The sequence below is a fragment of the Lepidochelys kempii genome, chromosome 6, assembly GCF_965140265.1.
Source record: "Lepidochelys kempii isolate rLepKem1 chromosome 6, rLepKem1.hap2, whole genome shotgun sequence".
NCBI classification, from domain to species: domain Eukaryota; kingdom Metazoa; phylum Chordata; order Testudines; family Cheloniidae; genus Lepidochelys; species Lepidochelys kempii.
In genome coordinates, this window is record NC_133261.1 from 124432106 (window position 1) to 124449890 (window position 17785).

Genomic DNA, 17785 nt, shown 5'->3' on the forward strand with positions numbered 1-17785 from the left:
AAATAGGAGATGAAGAACCCCAACATACACCCAGAGAGTGTCTGACCAAAGCCATGAATATTTTATTTTATTTGTTTAAAGCCTTTTCCTGGTCCATTGGTCACACACACACACGCACACATAAATCAGGCATATTTCTTGAGACTGTTTAGCTGCACAGTCAGTAAATTATCCACCCTTAGCTAGCAGTGACTGTTCTTTCTGCCCACATTTATTCCAAGCTGGCATCGCTAACCACAATTACCTGAGTAGTTTAGCTTCTGTTGCTCAAAATACAGGGAATTATTTTGAACATAAACGTACTGTGCAAAATGTAACTTTATTAGCGGGGCAGTTTTCTGCTGTATTTTATCTTTTGCTGCAACTAGCTGTTCAGTTTAACACTTGAATTACCTCAGCAGACACTACGGGTCACTGAAGTCCATGGTAATGTAGCCAGGGACTTCAGTGGGGCCAAGATTTCATCCCATGTTCCTTTATGTTTCATTTTGTTTCTGAAATCTGTGTAGTTTGGTTTGGTTCATGGACATGGGATTCTTTTAACCGTCCTAACTCCTCTAAGTTATATACTTTTGGTGCCTGTTGATCCTATATTAATACGGGGCCAATTTTCAAAGGCTCAGCACCCACACTTGGGACCAGATTTTCCAAAGAACTCGCCTCCCATTTAGGCATTTAAATGAAAGCCAGATTTTCAAGAGTCCTCAGCACGCAGCAGCTCCCATTGTGATACTGAGGCCTTGTCTACACTACAGAGTTTTGTTGACAAAAGGCAGCTTTTGTCGACAAAACAGTGGCTGTTTTCCTACTACGATGTGACTTTTGGTGGCAAAAATGCCCTGTTTTGGTGACAAAATAAAACCACCTCAACAAGAGACATAGGGGGCTTTTGTGCAAAAGTTTTGTCGACAAAGTGCCAGTGTAGAAATTGCGCTCAATTTTATCATTTTAATTGGCCTCCAGGAGGTGTCCCACAATGCCCATCCTGACCCTCTGGTCAGCAGTTTGAACTCCACTGCCCTGCAGCCAGGCAAACAACCATCTGCCCTTCCCCCTTTATAGCTCCAGGAATTTTTTAAATTCCATTTCCTGTTTTTGCTCGGCATGCAGAAGTCTCATCGCATCTTCCCAGGTGACCATGGCGGGTTATCACACCAAAAGCTCTCCCACTTGGACCACTGCAGAGCTGTTGGATCTGATCAGTATATGGGAAGAGGAGACTGCAGTCCCAGCTGCGCTTGAGCCGTAGGAATTGGGATACCTATGGGCAGATTTCTGGAGGCTTGTGTGAAAAGGGCTATGATCAGGACACACTGCAGTGCAGAGCGAAGATAAAGGAGCTGACGCTGGCGTACCATAAAGCGAGGGAGGCGAACCTAAGACCAGCTGGTTCTATAAGGATCTGGACACTATCCTCAGTGGTGACCCCACCTCCATTGCCAAGAGCCCCGTGGATACTTCGGAGGTGACGGAAAGAGGACCTAACCTGAAGGATGACGTCATTGATGAAGAGGTGGACTTAGACGACAATGTGGAGCTCCTGGCTGGGTTGCCTGTTGGGGCAGGCAGCCAGGAACTGTTCTCTACTCCAGAGGTGTCTAGCCAGTCTCAGCAGTTCCTCTCCGGCGAGCAAGAAGCAGTAGAGGAGATGCCTGGTAAGTGGCTGTGGTTTGTGTAGAGGAGAGGTGGGTTCAGGGTATAGAAATGTACATGCCTGGCTGTGTTTCTGTGAGCTGTACATTTCCCTGTGCAGCTAATAATATGGCGGAACAGGGTGCTAATGCATGCTAAGATTTCACGGGAATCCTCCAGAGAGATCTCTAGGAAATTTTCCAGGAGGTATTTGACAATCCTCTGCTGAAGGTTCCTTGGCAGAGCTGCTTTGTTCCTTCCCCCATTGTAGGAAACTTTTCCATGCTATTCAGCAACCACTTGTGCAGGAACCAAAGTGGCAAGCAGCATAGGGACCGTATGTAGTAGATGTGCCCTGGCTTCCCTGCTTCCCCTCAGGAGGGAGGTATCTGCTACAATGACCTCCCCCACCTTTGGAAAAGTGTGGGAGAATTTAGAATTTTTTTCCCTAGTCCGCTGCACCGCACCCCTTCCAGAGTGCTCCATGTAGAGCGTTCTCCCCACCCTGCTTCCCCCCCACAGCCAACACTCACCATGCTTTGGGTGTTCGCCAAACGCTCACCATGCTTTGGGTGTTTGTGCGCTTGCCACGGGTCAGTGAGAAAGTGACTGTAATGTTACCAGAGGTGTATTTTACGGAAAAGTTTAAATGATGCGCATGAACTTAACAATTCTGCTTCTGTGCATTGTTTCTTGTGCTTCTGCAGATGTGGTTTGAGGGACACCCCATGCACGCTGGCAGAGCATCTGCGCCAGATAAGAAAGCGCCCAAAATGGAGCAAAGAAGACATGTTCTGGGAGGTGCTGCAGTGCTCCAATGCAGAGAAAAGGGAACGCAGGGAGTGGAGGGAAGCCAAAAGGCAGGTCAGAAAAGAAAATCAGGACTTCGTTAAGGATGCTACTGTGCAGATGATTAAAGTCATAGAGGAGCAAACGCAGATGCTGAAGTCCTTAATAATGCTGCGGACTGAGCAGATGCCTGCCCGCCCTCCCCGGCAGCATATTCAGAACTCTTTCCCATGCCCCCCAACCCCAACTCCACCTGCACAGTCCTTTCCACCTTCTGGGACTTCTCAGTTTCCCCTTCACTCCACCCTCTCGGACAATTTTCACAATGATAGCTGGACCTCCACACAGCTCTGAAAGTCTGCACTTCCCTGGTACCTCCCTTTCCACCAAGCGTGTTTGGGTGTGTGTGTGTTGTTTTTTGTGAAATAAAAGCAAAGTTTTTGAATGATAACTCATCTTCATTTGTGTCCTACAAATTGAGATAGCAGGCACTACCAAGACATACACAGGCAGTTGAATCATTTGCTTTCTGGAATTTAAGACCCTAAATGTCACCATTGCGTCCTAGGAAAACTAGATGTAATGTAACATTGCAGCGCCAATCACAGAGATATACTGTCTGTTACTGGTTTTCATTTTCATAGTGTTACCGCAAAGCCTCCCCGATTTAAACTGCCCCTCACCTCCCACCCCGGGCTCCTCTGATAGCTCTGGGATCTGGCTGCTCAAAATCAGCAGCCAGGTGGTCTGCCTCAGCACTCCACCCCTGAGCACATCTTTCACCCTTAGCCTCACAAATATTATGCAACATACAACACATGGCTTATGACCATGGGAATATTATGCTCACTGAGGCCTAACCTGCCATAAAGGCAACACCAGCGTGTCTTTAATCTGCCAAAGGCACATTCCACGGTCATCCGGTACCTACTCAGCCTGTTGTTGAACTGCTCCTTACATCTATCCAGGTTTCCTGTGTAAGGTTTCATGAGCCATGGCTGTAAGGAGTATGCCAGGTCTCCCAGGATCACTATGTGCATTTCAACATCCCTCACTGTAAGCTTCTGGTCTGGAAAGAAAGTCCCTGCTTGGAGCTTTCTATACAGGCCAGTGTTCCTGAAGATGCCTGCATCATGCACCTTCCCGGACCACCCTATGTTGATGTCAGTGAAACTCCCACGGTGATCCACAAGCACCTGCAACACCCTGGAGAAGTACCCCTTCCTATTGATGTACTCCATCGCAAGGTGGTCTGGTGCCAAAATTGGAATATCTGTGCCAACTATCGCCCCTCCAGTTAGGGAAACCCATTTCTGCAAAGCCGTCCTCTATTTCACTCACATTTCCCAGAATAACTGTCCCAGGGCCGTCCTTAGGCATATGCAGCATATGCGGCTGCATAGGGCACCTGAAAATTTGAGGCATCCCTGGGTCTTAGTGTCCACCCGCCCGCCTCTTCCCATCCCTGTTCTGACCCTTCCCGTAGGCTCCCACCACCGCTGGCTGCTGGGGCCTGGTGAGTCTTCCTCCGAAGGGAATCTAGTACTTAAAAGAGAAAAAGCCTTCCAAAATGCCAGACCTGTTAGCACAACACTGAAACTGTTAAAGAGCCATTCAAGTGGTGATGAAGCCATTTAACAGGCATTTGCCAACCTCCAGGTATATACTGTCAGTTTCTGAATTTAATGACAAAAACAGTTGTGCATTACTGTAATATTTACTCAGAACATGTTAGTCTACAGGACCTTAGTTTAACATTTACTTTAAAAATATTTCATCAGTGTGTTGCTGAATCTTATAAAATCACATCGCTAAAAAATCCTTGTATAGATTTTAGATACACAGTCTGAGTATTCATCTTTAACCTTAAATGCTTGGATCTTCAGACATATAGTTTTCTAAATAAATCCTTCAAAAGACCGCCCTTATCTAAAATACACATGCGAGCCTGGGCAGCCGTTGGGCATAGGGGCACCAGTTTAATAATACTGCATAGGGCCCCATAAATATTAAGGATGGCCCTGCATGGTGGCAGGATGTGATTAATTGTCCTGCACGCTTGCATTAACGCAGCCCCAAGAGTCAACTTCCTGACTCAGAGCTGATTCGCGACTGACCGGTAGCAGTCTGGAGTCGCCAGCTTCCACATTGTGATTGCCACACGCTTCTCTACCGATAGGACAGATCTCATTCTGGTGTACTTGTGCCACAGGGCTGGGACAAGCTCCGCACAAAGTTCCAGGAAGGCGGTTCTGTAGCCACAGCTCGTCATCCCAGACCTACATGACAATACTATCCCACCATTCAACGCTTGTTTCTCAAGCCCAAAAGTGACGGTCCACCATGTGCAGCTGTTCTGTGAATGCCAAAAGAAATCTAAAGTTGCTCCTATCCATATCACACACAATCTCAGGCAGCTGGGAGTCTTGTTCAGTTAGCAAAAAGAAAAGGAGTACTTGTGGCACCATGGAGACTAACAAATTTATTTGAGCATAAGCTTTCGTGAGCTACAGCTCACTTCATCGGCTGCTACTCTGAAACCTGTTCAGTTAGGAACTTCATGATTAACTGCACTGCCATTCGTGATTCGTTAATGACAGTTATCAGAGCATCTGAGTGCAGTGCGGGATCCATCCCTTCCCACAAAGATGCTGGGGTTCACAGCAAACAAGAGCCATTGAAAAATGCCACGAAAGAAAGCCACAAGCCCATGGAATGCTGGGACGGAAAACAATGCAACATGGGACATTGAGCCCAGTCCCAAGATGCGCCACGATCGGCTCTGCCCTCCCACAAGACCTAGCAGCAGAAGGCGTCAAGCTGCACTGTGGAATAGGTACCCACAGAGCATTGCTCAAACAGTCGATGATAGTGCCCCAATTACCGACAGAGGAAGTGAGTGTGAACGTGCAATACCGATTTTTATTTTATTGCTTTTTGAGTGTCAACATGTCTTTTGTTGACAAAACTCTGTAGTGTAGACAAGGCCTTAGCTTGGCACCCAGTCTTTTGGGTCAGCTACTTCTTTAGGGAGTTTAAAAAAAAATAAATCTGTTCCTAATTGTGAGGGCCCAGCTCTTTTGAAAAATCTGGTCCCCAGTTTGAGAAAACTCACTAGCTCACCATACAAGCTGCTTTGAGTAGAAAGACTTAACTGTCCTTCCAGCCCCCACATCCGCCCCCAACCCCAGACATTTTGTAAGGTGGAGCAGTGTAAGGGTCGTGGGCCTTGGGTCTAACTCACTGGGCCCTGAACATTACAGAGCCGTGGTTCTTCTGCCTCGCAGCCACCTTGCCAGCGGACGAAATGGACGGTGATTCGTAGTAAGTGAATGAAATAAAACACGGCACAGCAATTTTAAATAGTTTAATTCACAGGTAAATTAGGCTTTAATTAAATGATGTCAGCTAATATACTGACCGTAGATGCAGTAATTGCTTTCTTTAAGAGGCAGCACAGGAATATCTCCGCTTTAGTAAAGTGATCATCATGCTCATTTAACCCAGCGGACGTATCAACAGCCAGGTTGCTTGGGTCAGCCCTCATAAGGGCAAAATAAAAGTTAGCTTTTCTCCCTTGAGAGCTGCATGTTTTTTTCCATCACTTTGGGCCCAATCCCCACTGGCAGGATTGGGCTTTCCTCCTTTTCTGGACCACACTAAGGGCCCTCTCCTTGCCACGCAGAGGATCAGGCCTTAAGGACTATCCTGAGTAAACTCTAGCTACATTAAAGATCCTTGGTCTTTGCTCAGGGCACACAAGGGAAAGGTGGGCTCCCTGCACTCTCCTCTCCAAGCCCCTGAACTTCTATGCAAGAATAAGGCCCTTAGTGATGGCTTTAGTGCCTACAGCCCTTCTTAAAAGGGAGAAGGCCCAATCCAACACCCACTGAAGTCAATGCGGTTAGTGGTGTAGCCCACTCACTTCCCCAGCAAACCAGGGAGCTTGGGAGGGACTGCATCTCTTCAATCCTCTTCCCCTCAAGTCTCCCCAACTCTGGGCCATGCCTCTACGACACAGTCTAGTCCTAAAGAGGCACACCCCCCCTCAATTTACTTATAGACACTCAACTCCCATTAAGCAAATGTTGATTTCAGTTAGAAGAACATTTCCCAAACGCTGGAAAGCTGAGCCCCCTCTGCCTTCAGAAAAATAAAACCAATCACTGCTCTGCAACCCTGCAACATGTTGTTAAAGGCCCAAATACATCTGAATTCAGACATCTTCCTTGCCCCACCCGCCCAGGTGGGGATCTCCAAGCTGTGAGTCCTCCTCTCCTTTCTTACCCACTTTGGTGAGCAGTGAAATGGTGAACAATGCTGACCTTTAAAGCAATATTACTGGAATCTGAGCTGAAGGGAATGGGAAATTTCAAACTTCAGAGCTATTGTTTCAGGCTCTCTTCAAACTCAGGTCAAGGCTACACTACAAATGTTTTCTTGCATGGCTGCGTGAGTCAGGGGTGTGCCAAGATGTCACTTGTGACCACCATAGCTATGCTGGCAACAGCTTTTCCCAGTATGATCCTGGAGTATGCCACTATGGAGGGCTTTTGCCAGAAAGAGCTGCGTCCCCACTTAGAGCGCTTTGCTGGGATAGTACACCAGTGGAGCAATACCAGCCTAGCCTTCCAAGTGTGGGCCAGGCCTCAGGCTGTGAAGGTTTTTTTCTCAACAAAAGAACTAGATACTTATTTTATTTTTTTTTAAATGAAAGCTGAGACTAGAGAACAATTGAGAGGTCTGTTTGTGCCCCTGGCTAGTCCTTTGTGCCCCCTCAGGGAGCAGTAATCTACTCTGTGAGAAACACTGTATTGGAGTGATTGTTCGAGTTTGTGCAAGTCTTAGCCAAAATAAAATACCCTTTCGATAGGAGCTCTGGGAGTCTATCCCCTCTGCTGTATGGTGGAGACGAAGAACAGCTCTCACTAGTTAATTCTGATAGAGCTCACAGTTTTCTTGCTCTACAACATACTTGCATATTTTAACTTCTATCTTCTTTTCAGCTCCTAAAAAGAGACTTTATTTCAGCATTGGCTGCTGTTTCTCATTTCTCATTCATGTCAGATGAAACAATTAAGCATTATTCTTATTTAAAAAAACCTCTACCCACTAATAGAAGAAAGACGGGATTTCAAGGAACTCCTCAGCACTAGGGCACAAACCAGTTTTACAAAACATCTACAAAGACTTGATTTTATAAGTACATTACTTTCCTATTTGGGGCAAAGCCGAACGACAAAATCCCCAGACTAAACTGGCCTACTGTACAAAACGTTATAGCAAAACAATATACACACATTGGTATTAAACACAGATGATGATAGAGAAAACATAAAACCTTTGCCTGTTGTACAGAATAGGAGCAAAAACAGAATAGAATCTCATGTCTGAAATATTCCTCTTTAAGACCCAGATTCAGGAAAGCACTTAAACATGTGCTTAACTTTAAGTTAAGCAAAAAGGCCTGAAAGAACTTAAGTCATACATATGTGAGGTGCGTTCTCCAAAAATACGTATAGAATAACAGTTAATAAAAATACTTAGCCTTTATGGGGCATAGATCTCCAAGTGCATTACACAGAGGTGGGCAAATGGCATTTTCTCCAGTTTACAGGTGGAGACGCTAAGATAGAGAATGGTTAAGTCAGGGGTTCATGTACCCATCAGGGTTCGCAGAGGTCTTCCAAGGGGCACATCAACTCATCTAGATATTTGCCTAGTTTTACAACAGGCTACATAAAAAGCACTAACAAAGTCAGTACAAACTAAAAATTCATACAGTCATTTGTTTATATTGCTCTATCTACTATACACTGAAATGTAAGTAAAATATATTCCCATTGATTTATTTTATAATTATATTCTAAAAATGAGAAAGGAAGCAATTTTTCAGTACTAGTGTGCTGTGACACTTTTGTATTTTTATGTCTGACTTTGTAAGGAAGTAGTTTCTAAGTGAGGTGAAACTTGGGGGTACGCAAGACAAAACAGACTCCTGAAAGTGGTATGGTAGTCTGGAAAGACTGAGAGACACTGAGTTAAGTGACATGCACAAGATCACACATTGTGTTGCCAGCTTGCAATTTTGTCATAACACTTGGTGTTTTTCTTAAAAGCCCCAACTCCTGGAGTCAGGTGATTATGGGAAAATCTCAGTTTTCATTAAAAAACATTTCTAGCCCTCTTGGTTACAGAGCTTGGAGAAAAAAACCATCATAATTATTGTTAGGCTACTCATTATATTTTTGGTCCCAACAATGCTGTTTGAACACTTGGGGTTGGCAATGTTGGCAATGTTTCATGGAGTCAGTTGTGAATGGAATGCCAGTGAAGGTCATGTGTTGCGTTGTGCAGGAGGTCAGACTAGATGATTATAATGGTCCCTTCTGACCTAAATGTCTATGAATCTATGAATCATAAGCCCATTTTACAGATGGGTTAAACAGAGGCACAGGGAGATAGATTTACCCAAGGTCAAGCAAGTCAGCTTCAAAGCCAGGAGTACAACTCTGGGTGAATGAATTCTGCGCCTGCCCTATCCGTTGGACCATACTGCCCCTAGTATTACATGTTCCAGTGATGCATACTATAACTAGGCTCAAGTTATAAAAAAAATGTTCTTAGGTCTGGGCTCTGAGCAGGACTTGTGGTGGAAAGGGTACAGAAGTGGCTGTGCAGTCCCCATATTCTGGAGCCAACCAGGGACCACAGATATCCTCAGTGTAACTTAGAGCAGCCTCAGGGATTGCTTTTGTTGCAATGGCTTCCTATGGACCATTCCAGAGTCCCAGAATAGCCAGAGCACAATGTGTTCCACCCTCAACTCCTTCTTTCCCTGAGATGTCCCTCCCAACCTCATTTCCAGTGTGACTCTAGTAAGGGACAGCAAGTGGTCAGGAAGCAGTGTAGGGCTGTTCTGTGGGCCCTGTGCTGCACAGGGGATCTCCCTTGTACGCTGGCAGAATCAGCATGCTGGGCCACAGCAGATTCTAGTGGCAAGGGGCTCGATTTTGAGCCCCAAATTTCAAGGGTTTTAGGGTCCAGGGAATTTGCCTCAGCCTATTCAGGGTCCATTTTCAAAATCTGGATTCAGGTTCTGTCTGCAAATGCTCACAAAGCACAGGGTGTTTGTGTAACCCACACACCTCCTTGGTGTGGTGTTCTGTCCCCTCTAGTGGCATCGAGACCACTTAGAGATTAATGAGTCTGCTACAGCCTTAGCTAAGGGCCATGTGTCTTTTAGCTCATGCAGTAGAGAAGCTCATGCATTTAGCTCCAGAGGTCCCAGGTTTGATCCTGCTTGCGGATGACTGGGGTCTGTCGGTGTTACACTCGGATACAGGGACCATCACTAACTGTGACCTTTACCATTGCCTCTCATTGTGAGCCACACAAAGTCTATTCCCCACTTGTCCCTGCTCCTAGCTCTCTCCTTGCCACCCAGACATGCTGTAGTCATTAGGATCCCAGTACAGTTGAATTACCAAAAAAAAAAAAAAAAGGATACACGGCTCAATGGACATCAGCTTGTAACAAGCATTCTGCATTGTAGGCTGGGAAGAAGCCCAGATTGGCCATCAGGAGTAGGAACCCCATAGGTGACTGACCATCTGCACACCTCCACGCAGCTGTTCCCTTTGCATTGACCTAAGGAGATCAGCAGAGTATTAGGGAAATTAACAAGAAAGAAAGAGCATTAGCTCAACAATCCGAATCAACCCCAAAGCCACATGGCTGTGGAATGCTAGTTATGTGATCCAGGGTATGAGCCACCTACATTGTCTGAACGAATGACATTGAAACTCCCTGGTAGCCAAGCCAGGGAGCTGCGGGAGGGTCATGTTGTGGTTTACCTCAGAGAAGCAGGCAATCAACATGTTACCTGGAGAAGCGCCAGGACAGGAGGGCAACTTGATGCATGCTTGCACCCCTTAGTTAACAACAGCCCGAATCTAATGCACACAGGGATAAACGAAGCTTGTTCTAATCTAATTGAAGAGCTGTTTTTCAGGACTTAATTTGGCTGAATTCTCAGCATTCTCCTGCCTACTCTCTTAGACACCCACCAAGAAACAACAGCAGCCGCACTCCTGAAAACCCACTGGGATTACAGCCATTCCCTGCACCTAAGCAAACAAATTCTCTGAAACTCACATACGTTTCACATTAAACACAGTGTGTCAAATTAAAAACGCCGTCATTAAGTTAATGGTTTTCCCAGGCTCGGAGTTGAGACCGGAGCATAGATCCATCTCTTTAAGCATATCAGCTGGTGTTTGCTGTTTATTGGAGAGCACGTTTAGCTATTATGCAGCACATGAGATACTCTGGCTTACTCTTTAAACATAAGTGACCAATTAAGAAGCGGGGTGGGGGCTAATGAAATAATTTAACTGGAGCCAAATACAAGGAAGGGCCCTAACTCAGACATATTTATAATCTCAGGGTTGTGGAGTGACCTTTGCTTTTATCTTATATTCGTTTGGTAAATTTGATATAAAACTACATTTACCCAAATAGTCCAGCTGTGTAATACTGTTGGCTCTGACTTTCGAGGAGTGGCTGCCGGGTAAAGAATTCTTTCTTTATGGAAATAAAGACACCCATTTTTACGGAGGACAGTGATTTAACCATTGGACAAATCTACCTAAGACGTTAAAAGGAACAAAAGGAAAACAAATCTATTTGTTTAAAAAGTGTGGGAGGCAAAAGTTTTCTTGAAGCAGGATTTAAAGCGGATACCATTAGCAGCGTATTGTTCTTTCAGATCTGTATCCATGACATGAGAACAAAATGACTGGATCTAGGAAAAACTTCTGAGTCTCATAGCAACAAAGAATATATGGGTTTTTTTGGAAATATAAGGCAAATCAGCACTTGAGTGCATCACTTGTGACTTTTTTGTTTCATGTGTTGTGTATGTTGCTGAACAACCTCCGTGAAAATATGCTACATTAAAAGATATTTGTAATTCATTACAGCAGTCCAAAAATGTCAAAGGCTCAGGGCCGTCCCTAGCTATTCTGGGGCCCTACGCAGCCCCCCCCCGCCCGCCACGGGGTGTGTGGGGCCCCAGGCCTCTGCTGGCTCGGGGGGCAGGGGAGAACCACCCCCCCCAGCACTCACCGGCAGTGCGTCTGAGGCCGGGTCACTGCACTTCCCGCCGCCGGTGACTACAAGCCCGACCCTGCTACAGTCCTCAGGGAAGTGGGGGGGGGGGCTGGCACGGGGAAGAGGCTGGAGCAGCATGCCAGTACTTTGCATATGGGTGAGGACGGCCCTGGAAAGGCTGCTTTGGTTAAATTGTAATTATTATTAATACATAATAAGAATACCCAGCTTTCATATAGAACTTCTTATCAGGAGACCTCAAAGCACTTTACAAAGGCGGTCAGTATCATTATCCCCATTTTACAGATGGGGAAACTGAGGCACAGAGAGGGGCAGTGATTTGCCGAAGGCACCCAGTGGCCAAGCCAAGGATAGAACACTGCTCTCCCAATTTAGAGTCTAGTACTCTATCCACTTGAAAGATAAACTGGCAAGAACACCTAAGGAAAAAAATTCAAAACTGCTCAGGTGACTTAGGAGCCTAGGTCCTATTTTCAGAGTGACTCAGGCACTTATCAGTCTAAGCTCCACTGAAAGTCAAGTTCTGACATGATTACATTAGTAACTATACTTTAACTTCATTGCCACGGTTACATAACAACATTCTAGGACAGGTGCCTTGAGAAATGAATCCTTTTCTACCTTTCGGTCCATAGCATCCACAAAAAGAAGACTCTGATCTGTCACAGATCATTTCCTAGGAGACAATCTCTCACCATCACCAGAAATGTTTGCAATCAACAGAGTATTTGGATCTTGTTTCTTTCATTCCGTCACCATTTCCTCCCCACCCCCCAATGGCCATTTTATAATAGCAATCCAACAGCAAGAATGCTGTACAAAACTTCTTACATGTGTAAGACTAGCCTGGTGCTAGCTCTAGAATGGAAAGGGACCAGGGTGTGGGTGGTCTGGCCTAGCAGTCACAGCCGCACAGGCATCTACGAGTCAAGGGCAGCCACGAGGCAGTAGTCAGCAAGCAGGGATCAGCATAATTGCTAGAGCCGGGATCAATATGCAAGAGTCAGGGTCAGTCAGGCCAAGGTTGGAGACCAGAGCTAGTTACAGGCTGGAATCAGGAGGCAAGGGGCAGGCTGGGGTCAGATCCCGAGATCAGAAAGCAAGGTGAGGTCTGGAGTCGCAGCAAGCCAGAAGTCTGCCTGGCTGCCAAGATAACTTCCCGAGCCACCATCCAGAGTTACACAGTGAGCATGGGCCAATCAGAAGGCTGCAGGGTGCTGTAGCTCTAGACCCTTCAGGTGGGTCTTCCTGTGGCACCTAATCTCCTCAGTGCTCCTTAAGAGTGGCTTTGTATGGCCTCCTGGTGGTGATGTGGGATGTCAGCTGGCTCTACAGACCTGGGTTCTAGTCCCCCGGTGCCCTATGAGAGCATGCCACATAGGGAACAGACCTGCAGTCTGAGGAGAAAGGACTCAGGGATTAATCAGGCTCTTCATACGGTACTGGATGGGTACCTGGGGTCAGTGCTCTGCTACAGACTCCCTGTGTTACCGTGAGCAAGTCACCAGATCTCATTCCATAGTAGTAAAACCAGGATAACAGTGCCCCTGACCAGCCAACGCAATGGGTCTTCAGATGATTCTACAGGGAAAGCCCTTAGTTTATAGGCAACGCCCATCAATTGGCTGCCCTTCCTCCTTTTCCCACCTCTGGGGGAAGGGCAGCCAGTCAGAAGCACAGCATGTGCTATGGGACAGAGAGCCTGTTTGCTCGGCAAAGGTGGCAGGCAGAGCCCTCCCCCGCTCCTTGGGAGCTGACACGTTTCTCACAGGAGGGGGAGGGGATGCACAATTACTGCAGCAGCTCGGCTCGGTGAAAGGGGGGGCGGGAAGGTGGCAGCTGATCCGGTTTTCCAATGGGGAGGACGAAGAAGTGACCGTCAGGCTGAAGCTTGCCCCGGTGCAGGGCACCTGCATTGGACCCTATGCACTCCTAAGTCACAGACTGCCTGCTGGCTGGCACACCAGAAGGACTGGTTTGGTTCCACCACACGAGTCAGGACAGATTTTAGTAGAGCTGCCACAGAGATGTGCAGCCCCTGTGCAGCATGAAGCTCAGTCCCAGAGTGGGTCACTACCTGCCAGCAAACCAGGGAGCATTCCCCCACCCTCTGGCATGCAGCATTTCTTCCCCAGGCATCGCCTCACCGCCCACACCAGCTACACAGGCTCTGTGGTAGAGTTCACAGGACTTACGCCCTACATAGGCTCTCTTCTGGGCGCTTCAACCAGCATGAATTCAGAATCCACACGATGTTTCTGTAGGAAAGTCCTATCTGCCCCTGTAGGCTCTTACCTGTCCCTCGACATTACGCTGGAGGTGCTCAATACCGTCCGCCCCCAAGTGCCTTGGTCCTCCCATGTTCCCGTTGTACAGGAAACATGCAATGATTTCCTTGCTGCTTGGCCAGATCTACAATGACGTCTCTGTGGGAAACATGACAAGACGTCAAATAGAAAAGACAAAATGCGGCTGTGTAATTAGGTGGCAGCACAGGTCCTGAGAGATGATTACAGTGAGAAAGCATGCCATATGCTTGGCTTGCTGTGTAAATCTTCCTAGACCAGCATCACTACAGAATATTTTATAACATACGCTAGTCCCTTATGTTTGCTCCATTACTACCGTTCGTTGCCGAGTTCCAAATGTTTAACACAATTAACCTCTGACATTTCACTGAAAAGCTTCAGTATGTTCAAAGTCAAGCCAGCACCAGTGGCCCGTCCCCCGGAAGATACGCCTCGTGTCCCTGGTCCAGGGCACAGGGACCCTCCAGACGAGCCAGATTAAATCTCAAGCTGCTCAGACACATGCAGGCGAAGCCGCCATGCGGTGGATGCAGGGTAATCATCCCAGCCTTTATTTCCAGGCCCTGAGGGCACTACCAGCAGGTGCAGCTACATGCGTCAAATAAACAAAGTGCTGAGTGATTGAATTCAGCTCAAATCCCTGCTGTCCTATAGTGTCCCCCGCCCTTGCCCCACTTCTCTATCTGTCACGGAGATGCTGCACTTCGCAGCGTGGGGGAGAGGATCCCGAACGCCCCAGCGCACAGCCCAGGCCTTGGGGGACTAGGAAACCCATGATTTTTCCTGTGTTTGTGCTGGAATATTCTGAATGGTCGTGGTGCAGATTGTGACTGGCTCCTGCATGCCGCGGGGGCGGGAAGGGAGCAAGGAGCCTCCCCTGACCTGTGCACTGAGCGTGGGGGAGTGCAGGAACTGCTCTCTCTGTGTGGCCCCCACCCTGAGCACAGATCATGACCAAGAGGGTGGGGAGAGGCAGGGAGGAGGCGCAGTCCCAGCCCTGCTCTATGCCCCCTCCACACTGACCCACGGAGCTGGCCAGGAATGGACTGGAGATGAGCAGGCTGTTCTGGGTGCTGCAGCGAGCACACGCCCCCGGAGCTCCCTAAAGACCTGCCTTACCCAGCACAGTCCTTCATGGAGCGCCCCCTTGGGCAGAGGAAACCCCACCCCAGAGAGAGGAGGGGTCTCCTTGTGGTGCAGGCATTGGATTGGGACTCAGGAGATGTGGGTTCAGTTCCCAGCTGGGGCACAGAGGCTGTGTGACCTGAGGGAGTCAGATCGTCTGTCTGGGCTCAGTTCTCCACCTGCCAAACACCTAGATACAGTCTGTACTTACGTGGCCCCAGAACCGCAGTGTCATGAAATTGTATCCTCACAACATGCCTGTGAGTCAGAGAAGGGCTGTTATCCCCACTGGGCAGATGGCTGACCAAGGCACCAAGCAAGTAAGGGTAGGGCTACACAGCAGCTGGGAGGTGTCACTCTCAGCTCAGGTAGACATACAAATACTAGCCCCTAAAAAGAGCCCTGGAGGTGGCCAGGTGCGTGCCTGGGGAAGGGGTGGGGATTGCGTTCTGGCTGCTAGCCCAAGCCATCACTGTGTCCTCGCACCCACACAGTTATTGCTAGGTGCTAGCTTGGGAAGAGCTAGTGGGTATACATCTACCAGCCCGGGGAGTCACACCGCCCCGCTGCAGTGCAGATGCGTACCCTAAGTCAGCATTTCTCAACCTTTCCCATTCTGGCTTGCTGCCTTCCTCAGCTAGGTCCAGGAGATCACAGGGACTGGCACCTGTCTGGGCATGGAGAAACACTGCCTTCAGTGACTTGCCCAAGATCACATAGGGAGCATGTGACAGACTAGGGAATAGAACCTGGGTCTAATAAATTGTAGGTTAGCACCCTAGCCACTGGGCCAACTTTCCACTCAGCCTTGCCCTGAGTTGTGGAGAATAGGAGACGCTTGTAGGAGGACGAAGCTAACAGATAATACTTAGTCCTACTTTGAGTGCAGGGGACTAGACTAGATGACCTCTCGAGGTCCTTTCCAGTTCTATGATTCTATGAACATCCAGAGTGCAGCTGGGTGACTAGTGGGTTCCTCAGTTCACTGGCAATTCTGGGAAGAAAAAAAAAACAGGGAAAAAATTGTTTCAAGTTTAACCAACAATTTTCAAATTTTTTGGTGAATCAAAAAGTACCCACACACACACACACCAAAAAACTCACATTTTGGGGTCAATTGAAATGTTTCATTTAAATTGTCAGCATTTTTTAACATTTCTGATTTTTTTACATGAAATTAAAGAAAAATATGATTCACACAGAATTTTTTGAACCAAAAAATCAAAAATTTTGTTTCAAAAATGTCAAAATGAAATGTTTCGATTTTTTCAGGATTTTTTTTTTCTGACCGAAACAATTTGGTGAAATGGACACAAATTCACAGAATGTTTCAGTGAAATGGAATCAGCATTTTTCACTGAAAAAAGTTGTGTATGAAAAATGTCACCCAGCAATAATCCAGAACTCCACTCTGATGTGATTTAGGGATTCTTCCCCCGCAGTGCACAGTTCCTAACTCCATGACCCCCAGGAGCAGCTCAGCAGAAGCAATGCAGGAGTGGTCTGCTTTGTTACAGGACAAACAGACCGTGTATTTTCACTGTGTGGTACCTTTTTATAATAAAATTAATATTGCCACATAATTCTCTGTGCACTGCAGACATTAGTGCAGTTGTGCTTCAGAAACTGGAGAGCCTGGCTGCATAATTTAGGTCTGAAGTGGCACATAGGTATTAGGTTTAGCGATCTGGATCCTCAGATGGTGTCAACTGGTATAACTCCATTGGCCTCAGTAGATCTATGCCTGTTTATAGCAGCTGAGGATCTGGCCCAGTATCTAATATCTTAGGGTTTTGTTCTGGGGTCTATCAGTGTATATCTGAGCATTTTCCAGGTTAAATGGTTGTCATAGCAAGGTCCTTTGTGGACTTCATGAACTTAATAATGGTAGTGGCATGTTATTCTTTACTGAGCCATCGAGCATCCGCTTTTCCTCCCCTTTAAAAATATATTGTTGCACTAAACCCAGGCACGCCAAATTTCTGCCTGAAGCTGCTTCAAAATGACAGAGTGAAACAATGCAGCCAAAAGTGACTCTTAACTAGAGCGCTGTGAAAGTGACACTACAATTTATCATGTATCTACAGAGGAGATCAAGAGAAGACTAATCTGTATGCTTGGTGTTTTGTCTTCTTCTATTGCCTTTCCCCTCCCCCTTGAAATCAAACAAAACATATTGTTTACTTACAATTAATTGGCATCTTTTAGCCGTCTGTCATCCTCACATCCCTCTAATGCTTGCCAAGAGTCTAACTGGGTTCTGGAGGGAGCTGTAACCTTTTGTGGTTCAAACTGATACGGCTGTATCTTACTCAAAGAAAGCAATATCTAAATCCTCCAATGCAGCCTCAAAGACAGATTCATAAGGAGCATAAGCCAGAACTGATTTGTCATGTCTCCTCACTGAGCAATAAGGGACGGATTATCTCACTAACATGCTAATTCTCACAGAATGCGCAGAGCAAAACAGGATGTTAAGATCCAGGATGAGTGTTTGAAAGAGGAAACATGGATAGCTCATGGGATTGGTTATTGGATGTTTTGCCTTTCATCTCTACCTCAACCAGCTCAAATTCTGGAGTGAACAAATTTATCAGCTGCCCCTTATTTTAGAACCAAATATATCTTTGAGCACACACAAGAATGTTCCTTCCACAATAGTATACATGACACATGCTGATAATTCTCTTGTGTACCCTCTGTTTGCATCTTTGTCCTGCCGCTGGGTCCCAGAGGGTTGACAGGTACGTTGCTAACCAAATATTACAAGTTCAGTGGCTACAATAAGCGAGCTG

The 17785-nt window shown here is 46.8% G+C and overlaps 1 protein-coding gene across 1 annotated transcript in view; it reads right to left on the bottom strand.

Moving 5' to 3' along the window:
* PELI2 (pellino E3 ubiquitin protein ligase family member 2) overlaps nt 1–17358 on the bottom strand; it is a 230938-nt gene extending 213580 nt beyond the window's left edge. Inside the window, exons 1-3 of the mRNA XM_073350041.1 lie at nt 17179–17358; nt 15869–15984; nt 13852–13982 (exon numbers count right to left, since the gene is read on the bottom strand). Of these exons, the coding sequence (XP_073206142.1) occupies nt 13852–13865 (14 nt within the window). The 5' untranslated portion in view covers nt 13866–13982; nt 15869–15984; nt 17179–17358. The remainder of the gene's footprint in view (nt 1–13851; nt 13983–15868; nt 15985–17178) is intronic.
* Between the last annotated feature and the right edge of the window lie 427 nt (nt 17359–17785).